A 21347-nucleotide genomic window follows, 5' to 3' on the forward strand; every position below is an offset into this window, starting at 1 on the left:
GTTGTAAATGTAAGTTCCTGCTCTGTGTTACTGGTATCTTGCTTAAAGGGATACTAAATTTAAAAAAAAATATTTAATGATTCAGATAGAGCATACAAATGTTAAGCAACTTTCTAATTTACTCCTATCATCAATTTTTCTTCATTCTCTTGCTATCTTTATTTAAAAAGGAGGAATATAAAGCTTAGAAACTGGCCCATTGTTGGTTCAGAACCTGGGTTATGCTTGCTTATTGGTTGACTTAATGTAGTGACCAATAAGTAAGCTCTACCCAGGGCAAGCTCCTAAGCTTTACATCCCTGCTTTATTATAATAAAGATAGCAAAGAACAAAGAAAAATTGATAATAGGAATAAATTAGAAAGTTGCTTAAAATTGCATGCTCTATCTGAATCATGAAAGAAAAAAAAATGGATTTATTATCCCTTTAAAGGCAGACATCAGAGAAATCGGTTGCAAGACAGCAAATATGTGTCTGCTTGTTTAAATAATTGGAAAAGCACTGTGTTTAAGACAGCTGTCTCCAAAAAAAAGAGACAGTCCGAGCCATCACTAAAGTAGATAAAAGGTTCAACTTTATTGAAACATGGTTAAAATCCAGAAAATCACCACTTTCAGGTCAACATAGTCCGATTATCCGATGCGTTTCCTGCCTGCTGGGCACTTCATCAGGGAGTTGTGCAATTTGCTGTAAAACCTTAGGTTACATTTTTATTTATTCAAAGATAAACAAGTAGGAGATACTTGCAAAAGAGTGTACTTGGTAGCACTCACAACACTACTTAAATATCAACTAGATGAACAAAAAAGGGTGAAAAGAGCCCCGAAAGAAAGGGGTTAAAACATAACTTTTAATAGTAAGGTAAAAACAATAATTTAAAAACACAATGTGGACAAATAGATGCTATAATGTAGGAATATAGAAACCGTAGCAAAATTCAGGATACTAACGGGAGCGAGACAGTAATCAGTAATAGTCAGTATTTCCACAGAAATAATAATACAAATGGAGAGTAAGTAGTGCAATGTATATTGCGTTGTTCAATCAATTCTATAACTATTATTTTGATATATATCTGTGAGCCAGTAACCTTAAATCTCTGTGTCTGATGATTCACCTTGCCTCTACAGGGAGTGCAGAATTATTAGGCAAGTTGTATTTTTGAGGATTAATTTTATTATTGAACAACAACCATGTTCTCAATGAACCCAAAAAACTCATTAATATCAAAACTGAATAGTTTTGGAAGTAGTTTTTAGTTTGTTTTTAGTTTTAGCTATTTTAGGGGGATATCTGTGTGTGCAGGTGACTATTACTGTGCATAATTATTAGGCAACTTAACAAAAAACAAATATATACCCATTTCAATTATTTATTTTTACCAGTGAAACCAATATAACATCTCAACATTCACAAATATACATTTCTGACATTCAAAAACAAAACAAAAACAAATCAGTGACCAATATAGCCACCTTTCTTTGCAAGGACACTCAAAAGCCTGCCATCCATGGATTCTGTCAGTGTTTTGATCTGTTCACCATCAACATTGCGTGCTGCAGCAACCACAGCCTCCCAGACACTGTTCAGAGAGGTGTACTGTTTTCCCTCCTTGTAAATCTCACATTTGATGATGGACCACAGGTTCTCAATGGGGTTCAGATCAGGTGAACAAGGAGGCCATGTCATTAGATTTTCTTCTTTTATACCCTTTCTTGCCAGCCATGCTGTGGAGTACTTGGACGCGTGTGATGGAGCATTGTCCTGCATGAAAATCATGTTTTTCTTGAAGGATGCAGACTTCTTCCTATACCACTGCTTGAAGAAGGTGTCTTCCAGAAACTGGCAGTAGGGCTGGGAGTTGAGCTTGACTCCATCCTCAACCCGAAAAGGCCCCACAAGCTCATCTTTGATGATACCAGCCCAAACCAGTACTCCACCTCCACCTTGCTGGCGTCTGAGTCGGACTGGAGCTCTCTGCCCTTTACCAATCCAGCCACGGGCCCATCCATCTGGCCCATCAAGACTCACTCTCATTTCATCAGTCCATAAAACCTTAGAAAAATCAGTCTTGAGATATTTCTTGGCCCAGTCTTGACGTTTCAGCTTGTGTGTCTTGTTCAGTGGTGGTCGTCTTTCAGCCTTTCTTACCTTGGCCATGTCTCTGAATATTGCACACCTTGTGCTTTTGGGCACTCCAGTGATGTTGCAGCTCTGAAATATGGCCAAACTGGTGGCAAGTGGCATCTTGGCAGCTGCACGCTTGACTTTTCTCAGTTCATGGGCAGTTATTTTGCGCCTTGGTTTTTCCACACGCTTCTTGTGACCCTGTTGACTATTTTGAATGAAACGCTTGATTGTTCGATGATCACGCTTCAGAAGCTTTGCAATTTTAAGAGTGCTGCATTCCTCTGCAAGATATCTCACTATTTTTGACTTTTCTGAGCCTGTCAAGTCCTTCTCTTGACCCATTTTGCCAAAGGAAAGCAAGTTGCCTAATAAGTATGCACACCTGATATAGGGTGTTGATGTCATTAGACCACACCCCTTCTCATTACAGAGATGCACATCACCTAATATGCTTAATTGGTAGTAGGCTTTCGAGCCTATACAGCTTGGAGTAAGACAACATGCATAAAGAGGATGATGTGGTCAAAATACTCATATGCCTAATAATTCTGCACTCCCTGTAAGTACTGACTGCTCTTAAAGAGCCATAATACCTAAATCTTTAAACACTTGAAAGTGATGTGGCATAGCTGTAAAAAGCTAACTAGAAAATATTACCTGAACATCTCTATGTAAAAAAGAAAGATATTTTACATCAAAAGTTGCTCAGTAGCCACATCCCATTGTAAAGGACTTCTAAGCAGCAAATTAGTATGTCTGTCCCGGGACAGCGGGAGGAGCGAGCATTCGTGCACACTCATCTTATTTCCCTATTCAGTGTAAGGAAGTTTACAATGAAATCTCATGAGATTTAAGTGAAATCTCATGAGATCACACTAAAAGAGTTCATGACCTCAGCACTGTTGATGCTGATTGGCTGCTGTTCATTTCTTCTTTTTTTTTTTTTTTTTTTTTTTTTAACCTGCAGCTGGGCAGGTAAACTTATAATAATAACGTTTAACATAGAAATTACTCTGCTGAGCTGAGGAGTTTGTGAGGTAAAATATCTTCCTTTTTTACATAGAGATGATCAGGTGATATTTTCCTGTCAGCTTTTTACAGTTATACAGCATCCGTTTCAAGTGATTTAGCATATGAGTATTATGTCCCTTTAAGCGTACGACCTCACTGAATTCAGTAATAGTACCTAATAATCATAAAGACCGTTGTACAAACAGAGAGCTTGACTACTTTACACATATAAGCACCTTTCACACTGTTATTATCACTGCAGACACGATTTAAGTGTAAACATTACTACAGCATTGGTGCAATAGGTGCCGAATCTTAGAGTAAACATACTCCACAGTCCGTGTATTATATACAGTACACTATGAACTATAGAGGATGAAATGAGGGTGTAATACACACCAATGTGTATTACTGCCCTTAGGGGGAGCCTCCTATAGCCTAACAACTAAACATATGTTCAAACAATATCAGTTGACTAAATTAATACTTATAAGATATATATATATACAGAAACATACATATATATAAAAGTGTACCAACATAAAGTCCAGTAAGTGATATAGATATAGTCCCAATCAGTGGTAAGTCCAAAAAAACAGTAGTAGGCAGCTCTCGGTCTTAGGATGGTCTTCCTGAAAGATGGGTAACTATAAAAAAAGAAAACACAGAGGCGCCAAACATGGCCTAGTATAGCCAGATACCAGATATAACAATTCACAAGGTAGCAATTGGATACTCACAAAGGAGACGCACCCAATGGTGCTATTGAAGCAGACTGGAGCCTCTCAGTGGTCCAGCTCACTGATGTATCTCACGTATCAGTTGTGATCCTTGGTGATGGTGATTAACAGGTTCCTGAGTGAACACAAAATATGCAAACCATAGCCCAGTAACGTTGGTACAAGTGAATAGCAATCTGAGCAATCCTACTTACAAGATCCAAAGCACCTGCAGGTGCATACACTGCAAGCTGGAACCAAACAGTCGCCCAGTAGACTGATCCCTCCAGGTGAAAGTGCTTTCACCTGGAGGGATCAGTCTACTGGGCGACTGTTTGGTTCCAGCTTGCAGTGTATGCACCTGCAGGTGCTTTGGATCTTGTAAGTAGGATTGCTCAGATTGCTATTCACTTGTACCAACGTTACTGGGCTATGGTTTGCATATTTTGTGTTCACTCAGGAACCTGTTAATCACCATCACCAAGGATCACAACTGATACGTGAGATACATCAGTGAGCTGGACCACTGAGAGGCTCCAGTCTGCTTCAATAGCACCATTGGGTGCGTCTCCTTTGTGAGTATCCAATTGCTACCTTGTGAATTGTTATATCTGGTATCTGGCTATACTAGGCCATGTTTGGCGCCTCTGTGTTTTCTTTTTTTATAGACACTATGAACTATAACAGCACTATATCGTTCTAAACAATAGTATTAGGACAAATTTGGTGCAAATATATGCCCACATTCATAACTATTAATTACCCTAACGATATATAGATGTTAATCAGCAACTGTTATTTCTACTGACCAATGTTCAATTGATCTTTGAGTACTAACAATCCACAATTAATTTAATCACAGAAACTGGGAATATTATTATTGAGCAACGGTGCAAAAATTGCACTTACGTATATCCACATAATATAATCTACACACTAATTCTGTGAGTGAAAGCAGTGCAAAAATACTAGTGCTAAATGCATGCTGAGATTCAAAGTGGAAAATAATTTATGACACATATAGGATACTGATGTATGGTATGTTGACAAGATTTATACCCTGATAGTTTGTGTTTATAAATGGTAATTACACACAATACTATACAATCTGTCCCTGCTACTATAGTGTCACCTCTAGGGAGGACCAATAATCAATTTGGTGCAAATGTGCGCCCTGTGCTAATCATATATCACACTAGTTTTGTACTTGCTATATGAATAAGAGCATCAGTATAATATTGATATACTGTGTATGTGTCTAACAGAAATAATAAATACTCCTTAATACACTTGGAATACATTAGTTGCCATTTCTGTGATGAACCAGATATTTTATTATGGAGTATTAACTGATATAGACACTCGTCTTATAGTTGGTTATGTTACAACACCAACCTGCTACTAGGGATGGGCGAATGTTTATAAAAATTTGAAATTTAAAAGAATTTTGATACATTCGTTCATTCGAATCGAATTTAGAATGTTTATATAACATTCTAACATTCTATTTTTCGAATTTTCGTTTTCGAATTTTTCAATAAAATTCGAAAATATTTGTTTGAATAATAGAATGTTTAGCTATGTATTCATTCAATTTCGAAATTTAATATTCGAATATGAATGTGACATTCTAATTCGAATGTGACATTCAAATTTGAAATAGTATTTCTAGTCTACAACTGTGTTTAATAAATGTAATATTCTAATTTGAATGCTACATTCAAATTCGAATGTCACATTTGAATTTTAAATAGTATTTCTAGTCTAATACTGTGTTTTAAATGTGATATTCGATTCGAATGTGACATTCGAAATAGTATTTCTAGTCTAATACTGTGTTTTATAAATGTAATATTCGAATTCGAATGTGATATTCGATTCGAATGTGACATTCGAAATAGTATTTCTAGTCTAATACTGTGTTTTATAAATGTAATATTCGAATTCGAATGTGACATTCGATTCGAATGTGACATCGAAATAGTGTTTCTAGTCTACAATTGTGTTTTATAAATGTAATATTAGAATTCGAATGTGATATTCGAATGTAACATTCGAATTCGAATGTGACATTCAAATTTGAATGTGACATTCGAAAACTGTAAATAACATTCGAAAATCGAATTTTTAAGAATATTCGTTCTTATCAACATTCTATTATGTAAATCGAATTTCTACAATAACATTCGTTCTAACATTCGAATTCGGATAAAAACACATTCGCCCATCCCTACCTGCTACACTGTATTAGAACCACTTTATATCAGGGAGAACGGCTTGTCAGATAATGATGCCTAGATGTACCCTTGAACTAACCAAACTATTACATTACCATATATTCTATCTTACCAGTAGCACTATATAACACTGGTACCAAAATTCATTTTGATTGAACAACGCAATATACATTGCACTACTCTCCATTTGTATTATTATTTCTGTGGAATTACTGACTATTACCAATTACTGTCTCGCTCCTATTAGTATCCTGAATTTTGCTACAGTGTCTATATTCCTGCAATATAGCATGTATTTGTCCACATTGCGTTTTTAAATGATTGTTTTTACCTTACTATTAAAAGTTATGTTTTAACCCCTTTCTATCAGGGCTCTTTTCACCCTTTTTTGTTCATCTAGTTGATATTTAAGTAGTGTTGTGAGTGCTACCAAGTACACTCTTTTGCAAGTATCTCCTACTTGTTTATCTTTGAATTTCTACCCCGTGTACAGCACCCCCTTTCCCTACAATTGCACACTATTATGTGTGTATATTATTTCACATTAGTGACAAATTAATAACAGGAAACAACACTGGTAGTGCCATCAGTTATTTTTCTTAGATTTCTACATTTATGTTTATGGAAGGCTTCTGTTGCAGTGATAGTTCTGATCAAATGAATCAACTACCATACATTTGCAAGGCAGTCCATTTTTAAAAGTTCATAAAGGGACAGTATACTCCAGAATTTGTATTGTTAAAAAATATAGAAAATTCCTTTATTAACCATTCCCCAGTTTTGCATAACCAACATGGTTTTATTAATATACTTTTTACCTCTGTGATTACCTCGTATCTAAGCCTCTGCAGACTGCCCCCTTATTTCAGTTCTTTAGATAGACTTGCATTTTAGCCAATCAGTGCTGACTCCACAAGAGTGAGCACAATGTTATCTATATGGCACACATGCACTAGCACTGTTTAGCTTTGCAAAACTGTCAAAATGCACTGAGATAAGAGGTGGCCTTTAAGGGCTTAGAAATTAGCATATGGGCCCATCCAGATGTAGCTTTTAACAAAGAACACCAAGAGAACACAGTGAATTTGATGATAAAAGTAAATTGGAAAGATGTTTAAAATTGCATGCCCTATCTGAATCCTTAAAGTTTAATTTTGACTTGACTGTCCCTTTAACTGTACCTAGCAGTTACTCTTCCTCCACCCAACCATGACTCCACCCACTCCAAAACTTCAGGCATGGGTCTCCCAGACTCAGGGGCCGATTTATAATGGCCCTGAATGGGGCCAAATACCCCTGTTTCTGCGTGAGCCTTAGGCTCGCTGGAAACAGGAGTTAAGAAGCAGCGGTCTTAAGACCGCTGCTCCTTAACTCATCTGCCACCTCTGAGGCTGCAAACATCAATTCGCCCGATTGTATATGATCGAGTTGATTGACACCTCCTGCTAGCGGCCGATTAGCCGCAAATGTGCAGGGGGCGGCATTGCACAAGCAGTTCACCAGAACTGCTTGTGGAATGATAAATGCAGACAGCGTATGCTGTCTGTATTTATCGATGTCTGGCGGACATGATTGCTACAGCAAATCACATACACCAGAGAAATAATAAATTGGCCCCTAAGCCTAAACCCTCAGGTCCTGATTGGATCTGTGAAATGATGGGAGGTGTAGGCTTATAAATGTTAGCTTTACTGGTAAGTAAATACAAGAAAATGAAATAAAACACAACGGTTTCAAGTCAAGTATTTTACTTCATTGGCATATGAATCTACTGCCATTTATGTAGTATAGATTATCCTAGTATTATGATAAGGTTTTCCTAAAGAGAAGAGACAATATCATATTAAAGCCAAAATATTGTGCATAACTTTTAAATGAAAATATAACATTATGTTTGGTTTGGTTAATCATCCACAACCCCTTTATATTTCACATTTTCAATTAAAATCTAAAAACCTAAACTCGACAGAGGCTGAATGTTCATTGAACAAGTCAAGATGTATTAATAAAGGAAAGACTAAGTAGACTAGACATGTTTTTCTGCACCAAGATATTGTGGTAGATTAATATATAGAGGGAATACAGTATCAGTATTTAATAATTATATCAGGGTGATAAGCAATGAATAGTTTGTGTTTATTTGAACAGACAGTTGTAAACCAGTTTTCTGACACAGAAATGTGAAACTCTGCAATACACCATAGCAATAAACAGGTGCCTGTTATTAAAGTAATGTAAAATATAAGAAATTACAATGTTAAAGGGACATTAAACCCAAATGTTTTCTTTCATGATTCAGATAGAGAATACCATTTTAAACAACTCTCTAATTTACTTCTATTATCTAATTTGCTTCATTCTCTTGATATTCTTTCCTGAAAAGCATATCTAGATAGGCTCAGTAGTTTCTGATTTTTTGCTGCACATAGATGCCTCCTGTGATTGGCTCTCCCGTGGGCATTGCTATTTCTTTAACAAAGGATATCTAAAGAATGAAGCAAATTAGATAGTAGAAGTAAATTGGAATGTTGTTTAAAATTGTATTTTCTGTCTGAATTATGAAAGAAAAAATGTGGGTGTAATGTCCCTTTAATGGGAATCAGTGAGAATTTCCACAAATAAACTAATTTTGCTTTGTATTTTTCTTATTATATACATTAATCTTGTTGTTCTGTTTTATGTTTTAATTGATTGGTCCCCAAAGAAGACCTCACAACTAACACTTGTGTCTGAATCCCCAGTAAATTAGTCCCATCAAATCCATTGTCCTGCATGCCCTCTGTCAGTCACTTGACCTTTAGACCACAGATCATATGCCATGGTCCTGCAGCCCCTTTTCAGTTATATGTCCACATCAGACCTTAGAACAAGCCCCATGGTCCTGCATGCTTTCTGTCAGCTATATGCCCACATAGAGGCAACCACAGAAAGTCTCAGCACTAACAGTATACCAACATAATGAGCGAGTGTGTATATTGCTATGTCGGTTCTTCCAGCGTCAGCACGCCATTGATCTTTACAAGCACAAATATACAGCAATCAAGTTAAAGCAGAGAAATTGAGCACTCACTTAAATCATCTGAAATCCATCGAAGTTCGGAGAGCTCGCCTGGAAACCACGTTTAGGATCACACTATCTAGTGTTTTACTCCACTTGCTGCACCTCCAACCTCTGCTGACTTGGTGTAACTCGCTACCGGATCCTTCACCGGATATAGCGCTATGCGCCGGTCTCCTTCCCAGCTGTTACCTGTGAGCCCAGTAGCAAGTCTGATAGCTACTAACAAACAAAAGAGTCCAGTGCTAGAACGGCTACAAACAGGTAATCATTTATTTCACAGGATAAAAAATGGATACCAACGAGGGCAAAAAAATATACAACAAGTTAAAAACAAAGTCTTGTGGCACACATCCCCTCACACAGGACGCGTTTCGGGAAACCCCATACTCACAGATGGTGGAGGTAGGAAGGGCCCAAATATTTATACAAACAAATGTGTAACACCTGGTGCATAATAAAATTTCCAACATCATTAAACATTCACTTTAAATATTAGGATGCATGTGAACTTGTGTATTCAAAATTGATAGTTAATACTTGTCTATCTCTTAACATATATACCTATCATTGTTAAAAGTATTCGTATAATACTAGACTTCAATGGACATTCACTTTCAATTTCCAATGTCAGCAAACTTGTACATACAAAATTAAAGGTTTATACCAATAGATAATTATCTATCTCTAGACATATATATAGATAATAAATAGAGATAATAGTGTTATATATGCTGACAGGGATTTAAAGGGACAGGATAATAAATTCAATATTTTAAATATTAATTAGATACTAAAGGCTAACCAATTATTAATTCTACCATGATACAATTACCTGATAATATTACCAATGATGAAGTGGAAATAATATATAAAAAGAGATATTTACCTGATATATGTACGTGATAAAAATTTTTTAGATGACAATATATGTATAATTTACTTATATCTGCCTGTAAAGTAACAAAAAGAAAAGGTGTTAAAATTAAAATGTAAGTTATGTGCCTACCTGTATGTCTCACCAACTAATAATAAATCCCTGACAACAATGTCTAGAAGTTTAATTCTAATTGAGATATATGATATATGTTCTATAACTATTCAGTTAAAGTCAAAGTTATGTTTAACTGTATTGATCTAAGAAATCTATACTATCTAGACATTGTTGTCAGGGATTTATTATTAGTTGGTGAGACATACAGGTAGGCACAGATGTATAAGATAAACGTAGGGTTAATCATCCTTTTTTGACCTGTTCTGTGATATAGTGCAACCAACTTATGAGATTGTTATAACTTACATTTTAATTTTAACACCTTTTCTTTTTGTTACTTTACAGGCAGATATAAGTAAATTATACATATATTGTCATCTAAAAATTTTTTATCACGTACATATATCAGGTAAATATCTCTTTTTATATATTATTTCCACTTCATCATTGGTAATATTATCAGGTAATTGTATCATGGTAGAATTAATAATTGGTTAGCCTTTAGTATCTAATTAATATTTAAAATATTGAATTTATGATCCTGTCCCTTTAAATCCCTGTCAGTATATATAACACTATTATCTCTATTTATTATCTATATATATGTCTAGAGATAGATAATTATCTATTGGTATAAACCTTTAATTTTGTATGTACAAGTTTGCTGACATTGGAAATTGAAAGTGAATGTCCATTGAAGTCTAGTATTATACGAATACTTTTAACAATGATAGGTATATATGTTAAGAGATAGACAAGTATTAACTATCAATTTTGAATACACAAGTTCACATGCATCCTAATATTTAAAGTGAATGTTTAATGATGTTGGAAATTTTATTATGCACCAGGTGTTACACATTTGTTTGTATAAATATTTGGGCCCTTCCTACCTCCACCATCTGTGAGTACGGGGTTTCCCGAAACGCGTCCTGTGTGAGGGGATGTGTGCCACAAGACGTTGTTTTTAACTTGTTGTATATTTTTTTGCCCTCGTTGGTATCCATTTTTTATCCTGTGAAATAAATGATTACCTGTTTGTAGCCGTTCTAGCACTGGACTCTTTTGTTTGTTAGTAGCTATATGCCCACATCAGACCTCACAATAGAACAGTGGCCGTAAAGCCCCTTCCAACTCACCCACCACAGACCATGCCTCCATTAGCATATTCAAAGTCTTAGGTAAGAAAACATTGGGGGCTCTTCAGTCCAACCCCCTGCACCCTGTATGGGCCACCCCTATTCTGTGTGTTCTTTATAAAGAATAACTATATATTACACCTTCTGATACCATAAATAATTCTTCATAAATTAAATACATGATGTATATTGCAACTTCTCATGCCCTCACTTCTTATGACAGTTCCCCTAAAGTACAGGGCCTAGGCTGGCACCACTCTCACCCAGCCCAAATGGCAGGCCTGGATCAGACCTACAGCCCTGTAACTTTTGTCAACCATATTCCCATATCAGAGATCATCTTAGACCCAATCAGTTACGTTTTTAACATTCTAGACAGCCAGTTGAAATACTGGACTGGCCAGTTTAATACTGGACATCTAACATTGCTATAAAATAATAGGATGGTTTAAAACACAGAAAATTCCATCCCTACAACCAGTAGGTTTTATTTGGTTACTTCTTTCATTTTGCTACAGATTTCAAAGGAGAAGAATTTGAGGCTTACCAAATATTCATTACTTTTAAAATCTTATCAATTACTATGGAAAAAAATAAACAAAAACATATCTCTCACATCTGCCTAAAGAACAAAAATATTTCTATACTAAACAAAGAAGTGTTTGTTTTTATATTTGTGAGATGTGTCACTGCCCACCAATAAAGTGGTAGGGTTCAGCATATCAACCAATGAGAAATCAGTCCTTCAGGCACAGATGCAGTTGCTGAACTAGCAAGTAAATATGAAACATCACACTCAATTATGAAATGTTTTTGAGCATCCTCTATTTATAACACAATTCAACCTGTTTGTGGGGTATAATAAACTATCAATCTATTTCCTAATTTAGAATTAGAACCACTTGGTCAAAGATGAGATGGGTCAAGGCATTGGGGTGTCTGAGTAAACAATAAAAAAAAAAAAAGAAAAAAAAAAAAGTGATCACATCCATTCAATGTTGAATCAAGCTGAAATCTAAATTCCTAAGTGAAATAAAGTTAGCATGCTTTGATGTGATATTCAGGTGCTAACTGATGTGAATACTGAAATACATCTCACCTCCTAGGCATGTAGTCTCAGCTCAGCTCAAGGTATGGGTCAGCAAAGGGAGGCTTGCACTGTGGAGACCTGACTGTACCTGGCCTGTGGATAGAAAACAGGGGCTTCAGAATACCATCCAATCTTTAAATCATAACCATAGATGCCATCTTAACATATAGTATCAGAAATGTCTATAGACCAGTTGATAAAAGGTTACAAAAGGAAAAGTGGAAGATGATGGGGCATGTAATATGTTCTAATGGAAAAAATATGTCCAGTAAATTAATTGAAGAATATAGCTTTGTTAAGAAATATTTTATTATAGTATTGTGCATGTTGTGAAAATGTAGAACTATTGTTATTTGCATTTATATGACAGTAAAGGGATATAAAACAGTTTGTTTTATTGTTGTAATAAAAAAGCACTAAGCAGTGGATTATACATTAATAGAAATCAATGCAATATGTATTATTCATCATTTTAAAATGATTTTAGCTTTTATTTCTTATTTTAAACTTAATTTGTGCAGTGTTCATTACTTCCTGACACAGCCCTACAAGGGGACTGTAGTCTCTACAGGGAAGAATTTATAACTTGATGTCATACAACTTCTAGAGTGACATGAGCTGGTTTAGTATTCAGATAGTGCAAGAGACAGTAAGTTTGCTTTGCTCATTCTCAGAAGTGCAGATTGCAATTTAAGGGGTCGATTTATGAAGCAGCGGATGCTGCTTCCGACCCACTCCGCTTCAGGTCCGCCTGAAGCGGAAGTTAAGAAGCAGCAGTCCTAAGACTGCTGCTCCTTAACTCGTCCGCCACCTCTGAGGTGGCGGATAGCAATCAGCCCGATCAAATACGATCAGGTTGATTGACACACCCTGCTAGCGTCCGATTGGCCGCAAATCTGCAAGGGGCGATATTGTACTAGTAGTTCACTAGAACTGCTGGTGCAATGATAAATGCAGACAGCTTATGCTGTCGGAATTTATCGATGTGCAGTGGACATGATCCGCTATTTCGGATCATGTCCTCTCGCACCTACATAAATTGACCCCCTAAGTCAGCTCTCTTCCCACCCTGAGGACAAGGGCTACAAGCGCTCGTTTTGCAAGAAAACAATTAAGTTGTTTGCAGTCTTTTACACAATATTTTTCTTTTTATGTTTACTTTGATTTAACATATTTGCTTTTACTATAGAATCATTGTTTAATATCCATTTAAAGGGGCAGTGAAGTCAAAGCTTAACTTTTTCATACAGAGCATATTATTTTAAACACATTTCCAATTTACTTCTATTATCAAAGTTTATTTTTCCTCTTGGTATCCCTTGTTGAAAAACATACCAAGGTAGGCTCAGAAGCAGCAATACACTACTGGGAGCTAGCTGATGATTGGTGGCTACACAATTTTGCCTCTTTTTATTCTCTTACCAGATGTGTTCAGCTAGCTGCGGAATATGTTGGTGCTTTATAAATAAAGTATAATAAAAAAGTAAATTGGAAAGTTGTTTAAAAATGCATTCTCCATTTGAGTGATTACAGTTTCATTTTGTCTTTACTGTCCCTGAAATGTCAAAATATTTTACTTCAAAATAGCAATTTCACATATTAAGAAAATAGCCATACAGTTTCTGTTCTCAAATTTGGAATTTCTCATCATGGATTGGTCAACTTGGACACATTTTCAGAATTAACAGGTGGAAACTTCAGAACAGACTATGAGATATATTTACTAACCCCAGAAGGGGCACAGGTGGACATCTCTGCCCGGCATTGATACTAGCGGGCCTCAATACTCATCCCGCATTTATCATTGCACACTTCGCCTGCGTGATTGGCCACAGGGGTTGTCAATCTTCCCAGTCGGAGAAGTCGGGGGGATTAAAAAAATGCCACTTTATAGTTGGCATATAGGTTAAGATGACTGTTGCTTCTTAACCCTTGGGTGCAGACTCACTCTTGTGAGCCTGCAGCTGAAGTCACTCCAAAGCTTCATTTGTAGGTTCTTAAAGGGACACTATAATCAAAATATTTTTTTATGATTCAGATAGAGCAGCAGTTTTAAGACATTTTCCAGTTTACTTCCATTATCGAATTTAGCACAGCCTTTTTGTTATACACACTTCTGGGGAACAAGATCCTACTGAGTATGTGCACAAGCTCACAAGGTATACATATACTAGTCTGTGATTGGCTGATGTCTGTCACATGATACAAGGGGCCATAAAATGGGAGAAAAAATAAATTTGTCAGAAAAAAAATCTACTGCTTATTTAAAATTCAGAGTAGGTGTCATTGCCTTTTCTTTATATTATGTACTTATTAATGATGTAATTCTACTGTATTGAGTGGTCCTTTAATTTAAATGAATTCATATCTGTGTATAAGGGTAAGTGGGGGAGTGGCAAAGTGAAGGTGATAAAAAGAAAGACATAATATGAAAGAAAACCAGGACAAAGGATGATACTGAATGTAATAAAAAAAAGTTATGAAATAAGCACACACAAAAAAATTGGTACAAGGGAAAACTAATGAAATGATACATAAATGATGAAGCTATGGCTGGACAACAGAAGTAAAGGGACATTCTAGTGGTAAAAAAAAACCCTGTTTGTTAGATCACACATTCTAAAGTAAAAATAAAATGCTCTCTTTTAGAACATTTTATCCTTTAACAAATTCCTATATTTTACTAAGATCTAGTTTTGTTACAGTTGTTGTAACCTGCGTAAACTGATAGTAACATAAAGCATCTCCATTCACGACAGTAATAGAAACTTTGTCTAAGTATTTAACCACTGCAAAAGTTGTGCTCCTATAACATTCTAGATGAGGAAATAACTGGTAAGCCAATCAGAATCATGCATATGTGTGCATGCTCCAATCACTAGTCTTATCCTAATTTGAAGCAGAATGGGGGTGTTCCAGGAGTGCATACTTGTGTGTTTAACCCTATTTAAGGAGCTAAGTACATTTTAAAAAAGGGATTTGTTTATTTTTAATGCAATAGAACATTTTATATGTATGTTCCCTTAAACTATATAAAGTTTTTTTTGGTTAATGAATGATATCCGGCACTCTTACGTATAGTCTAACACAGGGTTTTTGAAACCGTCACATTATGGGCTACACTGTTCTTTTTGTCTTTGTATAGAGGGCTGGCAAGCAAATATTGAAAATATGAATCACAATAAAAAATACATTCTTAATACTTATTTATAAACAAATTTTAAATGAGTATATACTTCATACATGCCACTGCTTTGGCCTGCATCGTTTATACTTTATTTAATTGGTAATGCAATGCACTTGTGCTATTCTACACACCCTAATTACAGTATCTGTTTCTCTTGCCCTTATATCAGTATACATTTGCAGCATGAAGGAAAATACTGTTATATTATCAAATTACTGAACATATTTTCCCTTGTTCATGCACCTACACTATTCAGCTTCATAGCTCTCAACAGTCTTCAGATGTTGTGGGATTGTCACAGGTTGGGAGGTCTAAACACCATCACTTTAGCAGCTACTCCAACAATGGTCAAATGTCCCAGTTTCCAGAGGCTGCTCATGCACACCCTACCCACCCAATCACGGGACACCCGGCCTGCTAACTAGCTGTGGCCATGCCAACCGAACACTGGTGGGATATTCCCCACAATTCCCTCGACTTCCTTGTCATGGAAAGCCTCCATGAAATGTTGTAAGGTGAAGGCCCACATTGTCACTGTTTGACATTTGGTTGTTAAAACTAATATAATACTGTATATTTAATTTCCCATACTATTAAAAAAAAATGTTGCAGGGTTTGTAACATTTATAAAAATGTCATGGTATCCCAAATAATTTTGAGCTTTTGGGCACTGGTAAAAACACTAGCAATGATAAGTATATGTTGCTTGGAAGGATTAGTAAATTGTTTGGCAGGAGTGGTATTTTACTTGAAGTAACTATAAGCTGGATTTATTGGCATGATAGTTTGCTTAGGTTAAAGTGCTAGTTTGCTTATGAGAGGGTTTAGCTTGTTTAAGGAGAGATTAATGTTTGCTTAAAGGGACAGTCTACCATAGAATTGGTATTGTTTTAAAAGATAGATAATCCCTTTATTACCCATTCCCCAGTTTTGCATAACTAACACAGTTATATTAATATACTTTTTACTTCTGTGATTACCTTGTATCTAGGAACCTTCTTCCAGCCCCTGATCACATGACTGTGACTGTTTATTGTCTATTGTCTTAAATTTAGCATTGTTTTGTGCTAAATCTAAAATAACCCCCAGTGCCTGAACACAGTGTTATCTATATAGCCCACGTGTACTTTCTGTCTCTTTGTGTTGAAAAGAAATTTAAAAAGCATGTGATAAGAGGCAGCCCTCAAAGGCTTAGAAATTAGCATATGAGCCTACCTATGTTTAGTTTAAACTAAGAATACCAAGAGAAAAAAGCAAATTTGATGATAAAAGTAAATTGGAAAGTTGATTAAAATTAAAAGTCCTATCTGAATAATGAAAGTTTAATTCATACTAGACTGTCCCTTTAATGAAAAATAATATATATATATATATATATATATATATATATATATATATATATATATATATATATATATATATATATATATATATATATATATATATATATATATTCATGGAAGTAGTAACAGAGCTATCTTCATAATGGGTCCAGGTGGGACCACAAGACCCAGGTAGAATTTGACAGGGGTGGCACAAATAGAGTGTTTATTCTAGCTAATAGTACCTTTAAGAAAAATGACTGTTATATGGAGTCTTTCAGATGGGTATTAGCATTCTCAAGTGTGAAATATCAATCCACTGAACGTAAATAATTTTTGGGGAAAGTGGCAACACTACACAGGAAAAGTGGTTAAAGTGTTGCACTTATTTTAGTGTTTTTTTTTTTAAGGAGCCAATATTATATTATTTTGGTCATTAAACATTTCACAGAGTCAGTGGTATATTGAATAATTTGGTACTTAGGTGTGGAAAGCACAAAATTACATAGTCTTATACATGTAATAGTGAGAGATGCTAGACTTCTTGTAGAATTAAGGAAGGCTAATTTTCTCCATGCATTCATAATCTTGTTCTTTGAAAAAGCCAGAAGGTGAAACGTACGTCAGAGGCACAGCATCATACGTCACAAGGATGGTATGCCTACTTGAACATTAAGACACTTGCTGCAACTTAATAGTTGAAGTAATAGAGCTATTTAAACAGTGCAGTTACAAGTCTGTGCACAAGCGGCTAAATCAATCCCCAAAGTGACTTTTTAATGACTGCTTTATTCGTTTTTATTAGTGAAGACTTTACATTTTAATTTTTATATATATATATATATATATATATATATATATATATATATATATATATATATATATATATATATATATATATATATATATATACATATATTGTTATATAATAAATATTGGAACCCCCTGAATACTACAGAGTTGGATTCATTTGTACTGAGCGCAACACTCACAGCTATAGTAGCTCTGTTACATGTGAGGAATATTTTTAAAGGGACATTTTAACAGTTTAACACTATGTGAGCTACTTTCTGTTCTTTTTGTGGTCACGAGGAAGAGATTTTCAGGACATCTGCACACATTTCTAGTGCAATGTGTTGCATATTTTCATTTTATTTCTTCATAATCTTGTTCTGTTTTCAGAAGATTGGGATTTCATAAGATTTTTTTTTTTCGCCCAGCAAATTTCTACAAATATTATTAATTAGAGCTGTATACAATAGTGCACTTAAATCAATACAGATGAATGCAATTATTTAAGACATGCATCAAATGATGCAGAAGTCTGCGGCCTCTTTACAAGAGCACATTAAGATTGCCATTGCTGTTACACATATTTGATGAAATTGCACTGCTAGCCCATACTGAATCTGTTCAATTACATGAGGACAGTCAGCTCCCGGAGTTGACCAGCGGTTAACCACAGTGCACGGCAGAGATCATTAATAAGGCAAAATGAATTCTCTGGTCCAAGCTCAGGTTGGATAACAATCTACAACCTCGAGTCTTCTATAATTCAGCATAATTGTCAGTTTCGTATTCAGGACAGGCTCCAGGCCAAGCCTGCATGAAGCATGAATTACTTGCCTTTATGTCTACAGAATCGAGTCAGAAAATGTAATTATGGGGACTGCTTCTTGTACGAAGGAGGTCTGCTTTCTGCTTCACCTTGGAGATGGGCATCTAAGGGTAGAACACATGCCATCCTTCTCTGCTAGCCTTCACCTCTACCCCTTATAAATATTCAGATCCAATATGCTGATCATGCATAATTGGACACTCATTTATGCCCAAGAGGAATTTTGTTTATAATTAATCTATGCTTGTGTATAATTTGCCAAACTGAATATCTAAGTTAATTGACTGCTACAATAGCTTGCATGTCATTAAAACTCCAAGAGTCTGTGTTTCGTCCATTCATTGCTGTACAAGAATTAGGCACATGTTTACTATAATTTTCTGTTGAGTTTAAATGCAGTAAGTATGTATAACAATAAACTGATACATATTTCATCTTCTTTTGATGTTTATTTATTACAATTTTTCTGCAAATAGAAAGGTCAAGGAGGATGAAAATCCATTAGATGGAAGGTAAACAAGTATGAAATTGTACCTTTTACAAAAACGACCCCACATGATCAAAACCTTGAGGTGCAACTGATATGCTTTTGATTAAAACCATCTGAACACAAACATGTGTTTTACTGGTAAAACAAAAAAAAACAAGTGGTAATTGTAATATCTGTAATAAAATTGAAAACATTAACATTAAGTTCTAATGATAGGTAGAATTTATTTTCACCTACAGTGAATCCTTCAACCTGAATAACATTCATCTTTTCAATAGATACACTTATGTATCAGCAGCTAAAAGGCATATTAATAAACGCTAGATAGAATTATGTATTTGAAGCAAAAATTAAAAATGAGGGCAAACAATCATGAAAACCCTTGCAAAATAATTTGCACTCCACTTGTAATCTAGCACTTAATATATTAAAATTGTTTAAAAATGATTTTTCATGTTTGAGTGGAAATATATATATATATATATATATATATATATATATATATATATATATATATATATATATATATATATATATATATATATATATATATATATATATATATATACATACAGGTAGCCCTCAGTTTACGCCGGGGTTAGGTTCCAGAAGGAATGGTTGTAAATCGAAACCGTTGTAAATTGAAACCCAGTTTATAATGTAAGTCAAAGGGAAGTGAGGGAGATAGGTTCCAGACCCCTCTCAAAAATTGCCATAAGTAACACCTAAAACATTATTTTTAAAGCTTTGAAATGAAGACTTTAAATGCTAAACAGCATTATAAACCTAATAAAATAATTACACAACACAGAATATATAATTAAACTAAGTTAAATGAACAAAAACATTTGCTAAACAGCATTATAAACCTAATAAAATAATCACACAACACAGACTTCACTTGCATTTTTCTGCAAACAGTTCTTTCTATGCATTCCATTCTGGACTGATTTATAGACAGGAAGTTCTTGTTCCTTTGAAATCTGCTCGATAGCTCAGGTCTGGTTAAACTGATTAATTTCAGCTTGCTTGGTTCTGCTGCAACACAAGCGGACAGCTCCACCTACTGGCTATTTTAATCAATGCACTGCTTCTCAATGCTTTTCAATAGCAGTCACATGACTGGAAAAAAAGGTTGTTATTCTGAAACGGTGTAAATTGAACCGTTGTAAAACGAGGGCCACCTGTATATATATATTTATGTTTATATGTGTATACATGTATATATACACATATAAACACATTAATACATATGTGTGTATATACTGTATATATAGCCCTTTCCAGTCAAATAACTTGTCATATACCATATACCTTTATACCTTTTAACCCATATAAAATATTTTATTAACATGTAATCTGGTCCTTGTTTAATGTCCCTTTAAGTACTGAAGACATAAGTGTAAAGTTTTACTGCCCCTAAAGTACTGAGCACCACCATATTGTAACCTAAGTTTCCCTTATCTATTCTACTGTGCCGAGGCTAGTTTAGAGCAGCTCTAAATAACTCACTCGTGTGTTTGAACAATGGATGTGTAGAATATAGCAGTGTTAAGTCTGGAGTCTGCACTTCCACATATAACAGGAATTTGAAAGCTAACAGTTTTCAGAATTACAGGAAAAGATGAAAAAATAAATAATCAACTACATGTAATTAATCTATAATTATTACAATATTTAAGCATTGCACTGAGGGAAAAAAAATCACCCTATATGATATTTTAAAATGCAGTTAGAATTTACATTTTTGCAAAACTTTTTGAAAAACGTTATTATTTAGAGTCATTTGGGGATACACCCCTTAAAATTCTTGTGGAAATCATGTTTTTGGTCTTTCTGTGAGTGGCCAATCAGAAGTACTGATTTAAGGGTAAATTTAAAACTGCAAAACTGCAATTTGAACTAAAAAATCAGATACAGTAAAAATAGGCAATATATATAATGAATATGCAATGCACTGTTTTTTTAACCATGCTAATTTACATATTTTGGCCTAGATTAGAGGTGGACTGCTATTGATAGTGCAGTATATGCTATCAATATCTTAGAATAGCGCACATTCTGGTACTTTAATTCCATGGTTAAAAAGAATTACCAGCGAATGCTAAATGCACTAAACAGAGCTAAAAAAAATAGTGCTCCTGGAGACCATAGTTAAAATGTTTGGGCTAAAATAAAATTATGGTCAAACACTTGTGAAACATATTAAGAAAAACAGTTTTAGTCCCATTAATACATTATCAAATTCAAATATATGCTTCTTTTATTAAAATAAATGTTTAAAAAGTGTTTTAAAAGGACATGGTATATGACAAGGTATTGGACTGGGAATGCCTCAAAGGTATATATATA

The 21347-nt window shown here is 34.8% G+C and overlaps 1 protein-coding gene across 1 annotated transcript in view; it reads right to left on the minus strand.

Moving 5' to 3' along the window:
* LRRTM4 (leucine rich repeat transmembrane neuronal 4) overlaps positions 1-21347 on the minus strand; it is a 975428-nt gene that overhangs the window by 79866 nt on the left and 874215 nt on the right. The window contains exon 3 of the mRNA XM_053719463.1: positions 12388-12471. Within this exon, the coding sequence (XP_053575438.1) occupies positions 12427-12471 (45 nt within the window). The 3' untranslated portion in view covers positions 12388-12426. The remainder of the gene's footprint in view (positions 1-12387; positions 12472-21347) is intronic.

The sequence above is a fragment of the Bombina bombina genome, chromosome 6 (assembly GCF_027579735.1).
Source record: "Bombina bombina isolate aBomBom1 chromosome 6, aBomBom1.pri, whole genome shotgun sequence".
NCBI lineage: Eukaryota > Metazoa > Chordata > Amphibia > Anura > Bombinatoridae > Bombina > Bombina bombina.